At 35.2% G+C, this 15,228-nt stretch overlaps 1 protein-coding gene across 1 annotated transcript in view; it reads left to right on the top strand.

The window, feature by feature from the left end:
- LOC149541122 (ankyrin repeat domain-containing protein 2B-like) overlaps positions 1–7,185 on the top strand; it is a 64,826-nt gene extending 57,641 nt beyond the window's left edge. Inside the window, exons 7-8 of the mRNA XM_089802118.1 lie at positions 6,488–6,627; positions 6,753–7,185. Coding sequence (XP_089658244.1) covers positions 6,488–6,627; positions 6,753–6,852 — 240 coding nt within the window. The 3' untranslated portion in view covers positions 6,853–7,185. The remainder of the gene's footprint in view (positions 1–6,487; positions 6,628–6,752) is intronic.
- Positions 7,186–15,228: the final 8,043 nt, after the last annotated feature.

Raw genomic sequence — 15,228 nt, 5'->3', positions numbered from 1 at the left:
GGCTTACCTTCTTGATTCAAAACAGATCCAATTGCATTTCCACTAGCATCACAATCAACGTGAAAAACTTTGGTAAAATCAGGCAAAGCAAGCAGAAGCAATTCCGCTACCTTTTCTTTCAATGTTTCAAAGCTTTTTTTTGCTCCATGTGTCCATTTGAATTCTTTTATATCACCTCTTATTATCTCTGTCATAGCATTACATACTGAATTGAAATTTTTGATAAACTTTCTATAGAAACTTGCCAATCCATGAAATGTTCCAACTTCTCCAACGCTCTCAGATGTAGGCCATTCAAGTATAACTTTTGCCTTGTCAGTTTCCATCTTCAAACCATCAACAAAAATCACGAAACCAAGGTACACAATTTCCTCTTTCATAAAAGAACATTTCTTCAAGTTTATTAACAACTTTTCCTCTTTCAACCTTTGCAACACTTGTTTGTTATGCATTAGGTGTTCTTCTTTTGTCTTACTATAGATTAATGTCATCAAGATATACAATCACAAATTTACCCAAGGGTTTTTTCAAAGCTCCATTCATTAATCTCATAAAAGTACTACGTGCATTAGTTAAACCAAAAGGCATAACCAACCACTCATACAAACCTTCACTAGTCTTAAAAGAAGTTTTCCATTCATCTCCTTCTCTGATTCTAATATGATGATATCCACTCTTCAAATCAATCTTTGTAAAATATTTAGTTCCACTCAAACCATTCGTAGTGTCATCCATTCTAGGCAAGGGGAGTCTCTACTTAATTGTTATTTTGTTTATAGCTCTAGAATCAATACATATTCTCCATTCCCCATTCTTCTTAGGTGCCAATACAATAGGTAATGTACAAGGACTCAAACTTTCTCTTGTCAAACCTTCCTCAAGTAATTCTTGCACTTGTATGTTCCATTCTTCATTCCCTAAAGGTGTTAGTCTATGTGGTTTTTTATTAGGCAAACTAGCTCTAGGTATCAAATCCATATAGTCACTAATGCTTCTCATAGGAGGTAAACCATCAGGTACATTATAAAAAATAATATCAAGAAACTTTGTCAACAAGGATCTAACCTTAGGTGCATGGTCAAGTTCATCTTTTTTTCTCAATCTTTCTAGGGATCAAAGCAAAACAAATATTATGTTTCTTCATACCAAGCAGGCTCTAATTGTAGTACAATGATTCTCTTCAGGTTTCTCAATCAAAGGAAACAATACTTGTTTCTTCCCATTACCCCAACTATTATGCTAATTTAATCTATAATCATGTAAAGCCTTTCTATCATACTGCCAAGGTCTTCGCAAAAGAATTTGACAACAATTCATAGGCATAATATCACACAAAACTTCATCAAAGTAGTTCCCAATCTTGAATTTCACAAGGCACTATTCACTTACCAATAATTTATGTTCATCCTTTATCCAAGCAATGTGATAAGGGTTAGGGTGCTTTAGATATAATGTGGTGGGAGGTATCTCATATTCCTCAATGCATACTGTGTTCTTGGCATGGAATTAAACTTACTCTCATGAGTCAGATCATGTGGCATTCTTCTCAGCTTGATGTGGTGTTCATTACACACAAGTGTTTGACTGTTGATCGTGTGACACACACTGTTGTAGCTGTTGGCATTGAGGATCATGGTCTATACAACATTGTAGATAAGAGTGATTCTCTTGAGCATGCTTCCTAGCAAAACCATCTTCTATTAGTAATCTTTGGCATCAATGATATGGTCACCTAAACATTCACTATTTTGTTGAGCTTGTTTGGGAAGATTCAGTACGTGGCCTACCTGAAATTCAAACTCAAAATTAGAGTTTGTAGAGCTTGTTAAGATGAGAAGCAACACAGGACACTCTTTAAGGACGATGACTCATGGAAAGTCTCTAAGGTACTATAGTTGGTCCATGCTCATGTATGTGGTCCGATGAATACTCCTTTTGTTACTAGGTGTAGGTATTTCTTTCTTTTTGTTGATGGTTTTAGTTAGAAAAAGTGGGTGTAGTTTCTTAGATAGAAATCCGATGTGTTTACTATACTTCAAAAATTTAAGGCCTCAGTAGGAAAAGAGTGTGGTAGTTCTACTATATCTCTTAGGTTTAATAGTGATGCAGCGGGGGAGTTTTGTTGTACTGCTTTCTTCACTTTCTTTGATACACATGGCATCAAACATTAGTTAACCACAACATACGCCACTCAACAAAATGGTGTTGTATAACGTTGCAACCACACCATAGCAACAACCAAGTCAATGATAGAACACAAAAATGTTCCTAAGAAGTATTGGGCAGAAGTAGTGTTTAATGCGGCCTATCTCCTTAATTTGTCTCCCACACATGTTAAGGGGAAGACTCTTGAGGAAACCTAGATTGGTTGCAAATCCAGGATCAACCATCTAAATGTTTTTGGCTCTTTACCATATGTATTTATTCCAAATGTCCATCGTTCCAAGTTGGATTTCTAGAGTTAGAAGTTAATGTTTATAGGATACAACGACAACCATAAGGCTTACTGGCTGATTGATGTAGACACAAATCATCTTATCTTCAATTGCTATGTTGTCTTTGAAAGTGAGGACCATTTCAACTTCCCTGCTCTGAGCAACATTCTAAGGTTTAGCCTTTGAAGGCTTATGATTTGGGTGTTCGTCTTCCATTGGGTTCACCTATGAGAGGGATGATGCAGATTTTGCATTTGATGATGCACTACCCGACTTTCCTCTGGATGATGTTAATCTTCCACCTGTTCCAGATCCTCTTCCACTTTCATCTCTAGTTATTACTCCTCATATGATGTTGGTACATCTACTTTCTGAGCTAAATGTTGGGCTAAGACTAGCAGTGATCTTTGTCCTGATGAGCTCATCGAGGGTAGATCTTTTAGACATAAGGGCAAACAACGAAGTACAATTAACTTTGCTTTCGTGGCCAACATTCATAGTATTTATGAGCATCAAACATTTGTAGAGGCAAAAGAGATTCCAATGTGGGAATAGGCAATAGATGCATAATATTAGAGTCTTTAGAAGAACAACACCTAGGTTCTCTTTGATCTTCCTCCAGGGAAGAAGCCCATTAGCTGCAAATGGGTGTATAAGGTCAAGTATCGTGTAGATGGTACCTTGGATAAATACAAGGCCAGATTAGTTGCTCAAGGATTCTCAGCGGAATGGCATTGACTGTGAGAAGACTATTGCTCCTATTGCCAAGATGAGTACAATTTGTCCTCGCTAGAAAGTCAATCAAATAGATGTAAAGAGTGCCTTTCTCAATGGTGAGTTGTGGGAAGAAGTCTATATGACGTAGCCTCTTGGTCTCAAGGTTGTTAGCAAAGAACACCAATCATGTCGACTCAAGAAAGCACTCAATGGACTCAAACAAGCTCCTTGAGTGTGGTACATCAAGGTTGATCAGTACTTGGTTGCTCATAGTTTTTAGCATAGCCTTTTTGATAGTAATTTGTATTTCAAGCACTCTGGTTATGATTTTCTCTTTCTTGTTGTCTATGTGAATGACTTGATCATTACTAGCTGTTTAACACATTTGATTGCCAAAATCAAACAAAGCCTATACAAGGATTTTCATATGACGGATTTGGGCTTCTCCATTATTGTTTAGGTGTTGAGGTTTGGTAGGCTAATGATAACATTTTTATTTCCTAGTCTAAGTATGCTAGGAACTTGCTTGATATGTTTCAAATGCAGACTTGCAGATTTATTTCCACTCCTATGGAGAAAGGACTGAAGTTGTCAGCTAGGTTTGATTCTCCATTTGTTGATGTAACCACTTTCAAGCGATTTGTGGGCAGTCTCATCTATTGCATACCACTAGATCTCAGTTTTGCAGTAAGCTAAATTTCATGCTTCATGACAGCCCTCAAGTTTGATCTTTGGGTAGCAGCAAAGCATGTGCTGCATTATGTGAAGGGTACCTTTGATTATGGACTTCTTTATGCTAGGAGTCATGATCCTAGACTCAATCGATGATAAGAAATCAACCTCTGGATATATGTTCAGTTTAGGATCTGGTGTAGTCATCTGAACTAGTAAAAAGAGCAGGCAATGTCTCTCTCCTCAACAGATGTAGAGTATTGAGGAGTAGTTAAGGTAGCTTGTGAGGTAGTTTAGCTTCGTCGGATGCTTGCGGATATGCAAATATCTCAAATAGGTCAGATTCGTTCTCTAACAACGAGGGAGTTTTCAAACTTGCCTAGAATCTGTCTTCCGTCGTTGTCATTACATTCGACAGATGGTTAAAGACATAGCAGTTCAGTTGTAATATGTTCCAACTATAGATTAGACTGTAGACATTCTCACCAAGCCTCTTGGCCCAAATAAGTTTGCTAAACTCGGGGGCAGCTTGGTGTTGTTGATAGATTGACTATTAAGGGAAGGTATTAGAACATTATTTAACTACTATTTAATGGTCATCTATGTTTAATATGTAAATCATGTAGATAAGATTGTTTCTAGGATCTTCTTCAGAGACTTTCTGGGATGATTGGTCGCCTTGTTCCTTGTCCTTGTGATGGACTTCTTCCGGCCAAGGAAGGACCCCTAGTCCTTTTACTTGGTACCTTCCATTGTTTCTTTGTTGCTTTGTTGCTTTATTCTTTCATGGGCACTGTTTGGTGTACTTACTGTGTGTGGTTTCCCTTGTTTGTAAACTTTTAGTCCCTTAGATCCTTGTTGGTCTCTTGTTGGACATTAATAAATTTATCTTATCTTCAGTTTCTTATTTGAAACTTTCTAGTATTGTATTCTTGTAAATTCTTTATAATGATCCTTCCGATCATTTGTTAGTATAATGAATATTTCATTAGTGACTTCTCTTTAATACCTTCCAAATGTTTAGATGGGGAACTCTTATTTTCATCTTAAATCAGATACTTGGATCCGTCACAAGACTTCATCTAGGTCTCTAGTATTGCATTTGATCATATTTTGCGATTGAGGGCTTGATATACCTGGTCAAAGTTAGTGTCTATCTGAAATTTCATGCGACAGTTTTGATAGTTAAATCTTCAATAGGTCATAAATTTTCATATGGATTCTTTGCCTTGGAAGTGTTGGAAAGGTATTTCAAAACTCTTTGGAGGGGTGTAGTTCGTCACTGCATTCAATGAAATCTAGCCTATCCTTGAGTCCACTGAAGATGCAGGCTCTCTTTAATGGTGTGGCTGGTGGCATGATGTTTGAGTTGAGGAATCAGCTAAGGATAGAGTTTTGATGAGAAAAGATTTTATTGACTGTTTAAGGGACAAATTCATTTCTAACATCTGTAGAGAAGGGACATGAATACCACAATAGGGAAGAGCATGGGATGGTAATCATCAAGGTTCACGTTGTCTCTGAGCATTTTCATCCTGAATGGAATAAAACATCCCAAGAAGATGTCTGTCCCATTGAAGCCTTTATTTTGACAACCAAATCACACAAATTTCCAATTGTGTCAGGAGGCGGGCAACTTGATCCACAGGATTATGATCAGTTTGAAGACTACTTGCCTTAAGGATATTATACACGAATTATTGGAATGCAGAAGTGAGTTTGAGTCCACTCAAATGCTGGAGATGTGCCCAAAATTTGTACTTGTTTACTCATCTCTCTACTAGAGCCATGCTGACTGATCGTTGCTATTCTTCCCACTGCAAGCTAGGTGTCTATAGTTTCTGTCTATGGGGTTAAGCACCAAGCAATACTGGCTTGACACATTCCCAAGTTCAGCAACTGCCCAAGCTGGGCAGCTAGGTGTCTATAGTTGCTGTATATGGGGTTAAGCACCATGCAATACTGGCTTGACACATTGCCAAGTTCAGTAACTGCTCAAGCTTATTCTACGATGTAACTATGATTGAAGGCTGAATGAGTTTTTGGATATGATGATGTGTTTACAAATGTTGAGAAGCTAGAAAATTAATTACTTAGGCTTGTTGGTCTGATATTTTTGGGAAGTTCAAGTGCATTGCATATTATGCACATCAACACTAGTTTGATTCATGCATGCGAAGCATGCATCATGTTGTACTTTGTTGTTAATGTTCTATAGGCTTCTTCGCATCCTACACAAGCAGACTAGTGTTTGAGTGAAACAATGATTTATATCAATAGTTTTGTGGGTGCTATACTGATAAAACTAATTTTGGCATATATTTTTAACTTGTCACTTTAGTGCATCCATATCTACTTGAAGTATTGAGCACGGAGAAGGCTAGCTAGTCAATTAATATCAAATCTCATTTCATTTGCCTGGAAGCTAACCTGTTTTGTCTGTTCGCATATACTGAAAGGATTGTATGTGCAAAGTTATGCAGAAATTTCAAATATTCATAAGAGTATGGTTTGTAGTGCCATGAAATTGAGCTTACAAGCACATATGTTGCATTGTGTACAATTGCCATGACAGATAGTGAGGACCATAATTGTTTCTTGTTTCTCTGTTTTCCGTGGTTGTGTCTGATTTATGTACTGAATCTTTATTAATTTTTATTCAGGTGAAATGTGCTGAAGTACTTATAGAAGCTGGGGTAGTTGTTGATGCACTTGATAAAAACAATAATACGGCGCTTCATTATGCAGCAGGCTATGGACGCCAGGAGTGTGTAGAACTCCTATTGAAAAATGGAGCTTCTGTGTATGTATAGATCCTGTGGGATCAATTGCCTCTGATGCTTGGTTTATGTCCCTAGTTTTTCTATGTGGTAGTCAATTGCATATTTTTATTCATCTATTCACATTTTCATGTGGTATTTATTACAGAACCCTGCAAAATTTGGATGGAAAGACATCCATTGACGTTGCCAAATTGAATCATCATAAGGACGTGCTCAAGTTACTGGAGAAGGATGCATTCCTGTAAGCCAATAAGCCATTTAAGGTTACCTATACACCGGATATATAAGAAATTATTTGGAAAATTTCTGTTCATGGGCAGCAAGCTGCACCACCATGCATGAAGACAAAAATAATTATGTAAAATAATCAAGTATATTTTCTGTAGATATTTGTTTGTTGCTTACTGAATATAGCCCTTATTTAGAATTTGAGCTTTTGTTTTATGTAGTTCTAGATTTATATTAGTTGTCAGGTTTCTATACATGGGGGAGCAGAGGCATATTTATTTATTCTACGCCTTTGACGTGTATATTTTTTTCTCTGTCCTTTATTAAACGCTATTTATTCTTGGAGTGCAGATATTGGAATGTGATTGTGAATCTTATTCTATTCTTCTACGAAGAGCTATTTATTACTGTATAATAGGATGATGGAATGTGATAGTGAAACTCTCTTAGCTAAGGGACAAACTTTCTAGTTCAAGGGTATGCATAGATGGTCCTAATCCCAAGGTCAGTTTAGTAATTTACCGATGATGAGTTTCCTCTATGAACATCTTTAAATTGAGCATTCTTTTCCAAGTAGAATTGTTAGTGTGGGCTTTTATGATTATTTGATTACTTGGATTTGGTGATGTATGAAGTTTTCCCATTCAATTAAATATTGTATAGTATTACTTTATTAGTTTTTTGTTTTGTATCTCACCATTCTTGTAAATGATGTGAGAATAAAGGCCACATGCAAAAACTGGTAAAAGCAGAAGATTAAAATACACATTTTAGAATCCACAGTACTTATTTGCTAAATGAAAAAATGTACTATTTTAGTTTTATGTCTTTTGGTTGACACTTCCGAATATTCATTACGAGTCGATGGATGCACTGGGCTATAATATCCATGGCAAGGATTAAACTTCAACAACCCTAACTTCTGCTATTATTTTGGGATATGAAATGACGTGAAATATGTTTTAAAACATGTAGATGCAAAAATTGGCTTGCGCTGTATAGCTTTCTCTACTATTTATGAGCAAACTCAGATTTATCCAATTCACATTCATGATTTTTGTACTGTTTCCATGAAACAACTTTAGGGGACAATGTTAAATGTTAAAAAACTTTAAAGATGTAGAATTGAGTACAGTGGTTGGAAAATGCATTCCAATTTGAGATCGAGTCTTCTTTTTACTTTCAACTCAAAATATAAACTTTGGCAGTGAGATATCGGTGATGGTTCTATGGGAGAATGTTGAAGCGTGTTTATAGAGGTGTTTTTTTTGTCAGACTTAAACATCCCACACTAAGCCATTGACCGCATAGGTGGATAAGATGGGGCCCAGCCATACTCCGTCTACCTCTGTTTCCGTTAACGGTGCTGGTTCATGGATGCATCGATGGTATTATGAACCATCGTACATCTCGTCCAGTAATCTGTCTTCCTGTCTTATCCTGTCAGTACTATGGTGCTTCCATCAATCGATGGTCAGTAACATAATTATGTTATTTTCAAATTTGAGCTTCTCCCGCCTGATAAGTAAAATGCCTTTCCAAATTATGAGAATGAAAAACACACGGAAAGGAAAACAATAATACAGCCTGCAAATATAACTCAGTCCATGTCCATTATGCCTGTCAAAGTGTTGTCTTCAACTAAATTGGTTATTAAAAAGAAGAATGGAAGAACTAGATTATGTAGTTCTAAATTTAAAAAAAAAAATATTTCTCTGCTTTGCGATTTCACTTCCTTTGAATATGTTGGGGTTCTGTATATTTGTTACCTGTGCAAGCGAAAGTTGACCCTCGAGGAGACATGCATCTAGAGGTAAGACTTATTCTGAAAAATTATTTTATTCTATAACTGTCACCAGTGACACATTGTGTTAAAAGCATTAAGTCTTGATAAATTGTATTAAAGTATTCATCTCCCATTTTCATAGAATGTGCATGATGAATTTTAGAATATAAGTTGTACAATGTTCTGCTTAATTGTGCCATTCCATTTTCTTCTGGTTGTAGAGGTGATTACATTTTGCAATAAAGAAAACAATTATGAATGATGAGAAGGACTTATATTTTGCAATAAAGAAAACAATTATTTACCCATGCGAAAGTTAATTGAATCAGAAACTTAGCTTCTAAATAATTTTGAACTATTTAGAATTATAAGGAAGTGGAAAAGGAAATGAAATGGAAAAATAATATTAGGTGACAAAGACCTAGCGTTTCTCCTCGTTTAAAATTTAGTAATCAAGTAAAAAATACTTATCTCATTTTACTAATCACATGGAGATAATATTTTTGTCTAGATTCAAACCCATGATCTCCGAAATAAGAGGCTCATAATTTACCCTTTTTACCTAATTATTATTATATACTTAAATTATAGTAGATGTAATAATATTTTAATAATTAAAAAATTGTAATGTAAATATTAACATATTAAAATTAAAATTTTTTAATATTGAACTATAATCTTATATTATAAACAATATCAATTATTTTCTATTAATTTTATATAATTTAAATTATAAAATATATTTACAAATAACTATGATACTATTTTTCACACATTTGAAATTATACAAATATCATTATTACATAAAATATGTTTTATATTAAATATATCAAATATTTAAAATATATTAGTAATATAATTTTATTTTTTACTGGTGCAAAAATTGTTATATATTAAAATAGAAAATGTATAAGTAAATAGATTTCGTCGTCTTTCGTAAGGCCAGAGCAGGGCACAACACCAACAAACCCAATACCCTCCTAGATACACAAAAGGATCACAAAGAGACATAAGTGTGATCACATCTACCCCATAAAACATTGAAGGGCCAAAGGCCACTTACGACCGGATGTACAAGTATGCCAGAAAACCAACTATCAGAAACATCAAAGAGAAAGCTCATTTAAACAAGAGAGCGACCTCTTCCCTGGAGAAATTCTGAATGGCATTGCTTGCCACAGCTATTGGACCAACCCTCAGTCGAGAACTATGAGCACCAGCACAAAAACCGCGCAAACCACCACAAGCTCTGCCACATCGCCCATGGGGCTCACTAGAATTCAATCCATAGTCAGCTATCAGCAGTGAGATGTCCACTCCAGAAGCACATATGTCCTTGTATGCAAGCCTGCTAGAAACCATCAAACCACCAATGTCTGCAACCTCACCACCATTCACTCGACCAAACGACTAAGTATCACTCAATGCAACACTGCGAGTCCTCTTTCTTGGCGGAATTTGTCTACAAATCATGGAATTCATGTCCTCATCCAAGGGAGTAATAGACCTAATCTTTGCGATTTTCCTTCATAGCCTTACCAGTCTACTGCCAATAAAAACATGCTCCATTTCTAGAGTTTGCGGAAAGCCACCAAATTTCACCCATCCCCAACGAGCAATTGGCAAGTGTACTTTCAGAGGAGTGCCTGAGGTCCATACCAAGAGGGGTTTCAGTTCCCCTAGGTTGTTGCAAATCAGGCGCCAAGGTCGATCACACTTATGAATGCCTATCCCCAACTCCGCTCTGTCAACCAACTCCTCCGACCTCAAACCCCATTTGGGCTCAATGTATGCCCAAGCAATGCTTCATGCCTTTGGTTTCAAATTAGGGAAAGCACCAGAAAAAGGGATGAGATGTCAAGATCAAACCTCGACCCCCACCCATACTCCCATAATTCTTCACCAAAAAGAAGCTTTAGAGTTTCCCAAAAGTACTCAATCATCATGTTGGAAACATTCCCCATGCAGTTTAACAGAGATTGTATCTTTGAATTCCAAAATCTTCCCATCAGCGCTAAGTGAAAAGTTGGTCTCCATTACTACCTATTCACTATGCTGCCCAAGCCGAGAGTCGAGAACTAAATTTGATCGATGCTCATTAAAACTTCCAAGCGAAGCCTCTAGAAAGAAAGGGGTAATCATGGTCTTACAATGTGCCTTGTCCAAGGTTGCTCTCGCGTACGATTACTAGACACTGCTCCATAGGTGGTACTCCTGCATCCATTCTAATAAATAATGATCAAATTGGAAATATAGAGATATATCCACATTATGTCTTTTGATAAACTATTGAAATCTTCAAAAAGTTCCATATTGTCACCACACGTTCCAAACTTTGATCTAGCTTATTTACGATGACATTGGCCTCTCTTAGAACATGTGATACCCTAAAGCCCGGGTAAAATAACAAAACTATGGCACCTTTTAGATTGATTTATTTGAATGACTGAATTTGAGTATTTCTATCTAAAAATTAATTTTGTTTAAACATATTATTTAGATAAATACATTTTAGCTAAGTGATAAATAATCTCACATTTTTCTAATTGAAAATGTCTATTAAATACATGTTTTATACTAGTTTGTATCCAATTACTAAAGAAATTAAAATATTTGATATTTTAATAATTTTTATTATTTTGTATGATATTTTTTTGATAACATATAAACACCATTTTATAGAGCTTAAAGTCAAAAATATTTTCATATATAGTTTATAGTGTTTTAATTAGATATAGTATATTGTGAATAAAAAATTTCACAAGCACATATTTTAACACTTAAAGAGATGTCGATCTTGAGAAAGAAAAAATATTAAATCATATCAATTTAAAAAAAAAAAAAATGATCTACAAGAGAGACTCTTCTTCCAAAATGTATAATTTTTCTTTTGGTTAGAATAGATTTGTTTGGAAAAATGTGGTGGGAGATGAAAATTATTGATTTCAGGCGAGTTGAAATTTGAATCATTATAAAAGACAAAATATAGGCCTAAAGCCAATTTTTATTTTTTATTGTTCTAGCGATATATGTTATTTATAACATAGTCCAAGATCAAAGAGAAATAAGTTTATTTCAATATAGAATTGTGGTGGGAACTAGACCTATAATTTTTAGTGTTTTTTAGCAACTAAAAAATTACCTATAAAAATTAGGAAAATATATCAATTCTTATTCCAAATAGTTATTAAAAATTATAATCTTAAACTTCATCCATTTCTACACATGTTATTAGTACACCTTTTTTTCAAATTCTAAATAATAATACCAGTTTTATTTCATTGAAGGTGAATAGAACTATACTTTTGTTAGCCTTTTCCTTTACAAAAAGGTGACACGGGTTTGCGCTTTTACCGAAAAGTTTCTAAAAGATAGCGGATTTGTTTGATGTATCTATCCAAATGCCATGCCTTCGATTTTCCTTTCACTATGCTTCAAACTATCACTTGTGAATCACCTTCTAGGTGGATTTTCTCATAGCCAACTTCTATCCCATCAAATTTTCTTCTAGTGTTGTGAGGTATTTTGCCTGGTTGTTGGTACTATCTGCAATCCTCTTTGTTGACATTACCACAATGCTTCCATCTTTGGATCTTTCTATTGCTCCAATGTTTGAAGGCCTTGGGTTGGTTTTTGATGCCCCTTAAAAATTTATTTTGATCCATCTCAGTTCCAGTGATTGCCATTGAGCCACTACTTAATTGCTAGACTAGGGATGAGCCCCACCAATCCGTTAATGAACCAATAATCTAGTATTTTTAATTAATATTATATATTATTATACTATATAATATATTTTTATATTATTATGCTATAATATTTTTGAAGTATAATATTATATACAATCGTAAGTTATTATTTACCAAAAAAATAAAAAATAAAATTCTCTTATATAAGTAAAATCCATTTAGTCAATCATATGAACAATAGATAGTTTTAATAGTTTATAAAGTTAAAAATATTTTATTTATATTATACAAATATTAAATTTGTAATAAAATAAGAAACATTATAAATTGTGATTGGTCTAAACAATATTTTTAATCACTAGATCTAAAAATCATTACAATATACAAGTACTAATAATAATATAATTGTAAAGTGTTTCCTTTACCTTTGCAATTATAAAATTATTATTATTTTATATTTTAGGTATATAGGAACTCCTAGGAGTTAATCTCTCAACCTTAACTTTGTAGATTGTGTATTTATTATAATTTTATATACCATGGTTCCCTTGCATTCATGTAAATAAATAATTGTGGTCCATAATAAGGGTGTGGATTTTATTATTTAATACTCGTTCTATATTTTAGTGCCCTAAAAATTTCCATTCAATTGGAAGTGGATTAATTTTTTTAGCGGGTTATTGGGGAAGTCTATTGACTATGATGTTTTAAACTGATTTGAGTTTTAGTCTTTTGGCCTTCAGGCAAAAAAGTAACTTTTATTGGAAAAAATTGTCTTCCTTACTTCATGTTTTGAGAAATTGAGTTTTCCTTGAAATTGTATTTGAGAACACCAACCTTTTGATTGTTTAGTTTGATCATCTTGATAGATTTTGCATATATTGACTTATTAGTTTGCGCAAGATTGCTTTGTTTTGATAAAGTTTTTTTTTACTCTCTTAGTATTTTGAATATATCTTCCATTTTGTGTGTGCTATTGAGCAATATAGTTTTTTCTCAGATCTCACTCATTTCTCAGTTGATTTATTTTTGTTTATTGTAAATTGAGATGTATTTTATTCTCCCACATGTATGATTTTTTCCTTTCCTTTCTAGTTTTTCATGTATTTAATTTGGTTTTGTATGTCAAAATATATGGTTTCCTTCAAGATCTCTTGCCTATTTTTAAGTTCCTAAAATAGAAGTTTATATTGGACCAATGTGTTGTTAGGTGCCATAGACTAGAAGGATTTTCTCCTTTCAACTTAAATTAAAGTTTAAATTTTGCCCATTTCTGAAGGACCATCAACGGTGAAGACCTTTACAACTAAATGTTTTTGATTAAGGAAAACAATTTTTGAAGGGTGCCTGAAACCCTTTACAAATCAAATGATTTTCAATGAAGCCCAAATATAATAACAACAAACCTTAGTTGAAATAGGTGACCCGACAAAACAAGGTGACCAAGGTGGCCTCAAAAATAACATAGTGCTTGACTACCACCTAAACATGTTTTAAATGGGATCTTGAAACCCCATGATAACAAAAGAAGACATTTAATCCAGAACCATGTCAAACTACAAGACAATAGGCAAAAAAGACTAGGAGAACCAAAACCAAAAAGGGGCGGCCTCAAAAAGACGAGGCGAGCAACAGGAAAAGTAATCTAAGCCTCAAGATTTACATTTAGAACCCATCTTTTGAGAATGTAAAGACATATCAAATGATGGAATTGAGGGCTTGACCTTTTTTCCTTTTATTGTTGTCCATCCATCCTCCACCATCTCAACAGCCTTCTGCCAAGCAAAGTCATCCACACCACAAACATCCCCCAAAGCCCTCTTAGCCAAGGAAGAAGTACCACCACCACATGAAAGAGGGGCAACAGCTCCCCTCGGAGCCAGAGCTACATGAGGAGCAATAGCCAAATCAACAATAGCAACATTCGAAGGAGGGACAACTGTATTGGCCACCACCATAGGGGATGCATTTAAATCATGAGGAGTAGCAATAGAATCCACTTCTAAAGAATCCTGAGATGAATCAACCAACCCACCCCCTACAGAGGGAGCTTTCTGAACAATGCAGTGGTCATTCGAAACCTCCTTCCACCAAGAAGGTGACTTCTTCGATCTAACCTTTCTAGAGGAGCATCACGCTGCGAGGTGGCCTGTCTTATGGCATTTTCAACATCTGAAAGGAATGCCCTCATAATCAAGAAGTTGAATCCAAGAGCCATTGGGAGAGGCCAACTTAACCATTTTTGGGAGCCCCTTAGAGACATCTATCTCCACAAGAATGCGAGCATATGTCATCCAAAATACATTGGAAGACGTGGTATCAAGCAGCAAAAATTTCCTTAGGGCCTCTCCCACAACCTCCAGGACTGAATCTAGCCATAAGTCAAGGGGAAGATTAGGTGACCTTACCCACAAAGGGATCTTGTTAAAGGATTCAATTGACAGATCAAAATCCACAAACCAAGGTTTAGCCATCAAAGGGAACCTGTCCTCCCAAGAGAAACCACGCCGAAGGATGGCATTTCGATCATCAGTAGAAGCAAATTTCACAATGAAAAAGCCCCTTGCCACAGGGAAAATTTGGACTATATTTGAAACTATAGGCTCCCAAAATTTGGAAATCCAAGCATGCAGATCTGATAGAGAGGGCCAACAACCCCTAAAATGAAAGATGGTAGTAGTAGAGGAGAAGTCCTTTGCATAAGTAGAAATCTCATCAACCAGATCAAACTCTAAATTGATCACGATGGGATTACTTACAACAATAGGCTCAACAACACGGAGCCTTAGACACACAACCTTACCACCAAGACTAGCCTCATATGCGGCCACATTTGCATAGGAAATGGCAGAACCACCCACAACACCTGAGTAACAAATCTCCCCACCAGGAACAGGAGAATCCCTAGCCTAAAAATT

Source organism: Cupressus sempervirens, chromosome 9 (assembly GCF_028749045.1).
Source record: "Cupressus sempervirens isolate cs-2001-9-10 chromosome 9, ASM2874904v1, whole genome shotgun sequence".
In the NCBI taxonomy this organism is placed as follows: Eukaryota; Viridiplantae; Streptophyta; class Pinopsida; order Cupressales; family Cupressaceae; genus Cupressus; species Cupressus sempervirens.
This window is presented reverse-complemented; position numbering and strand designations above follow the sequence as displayed.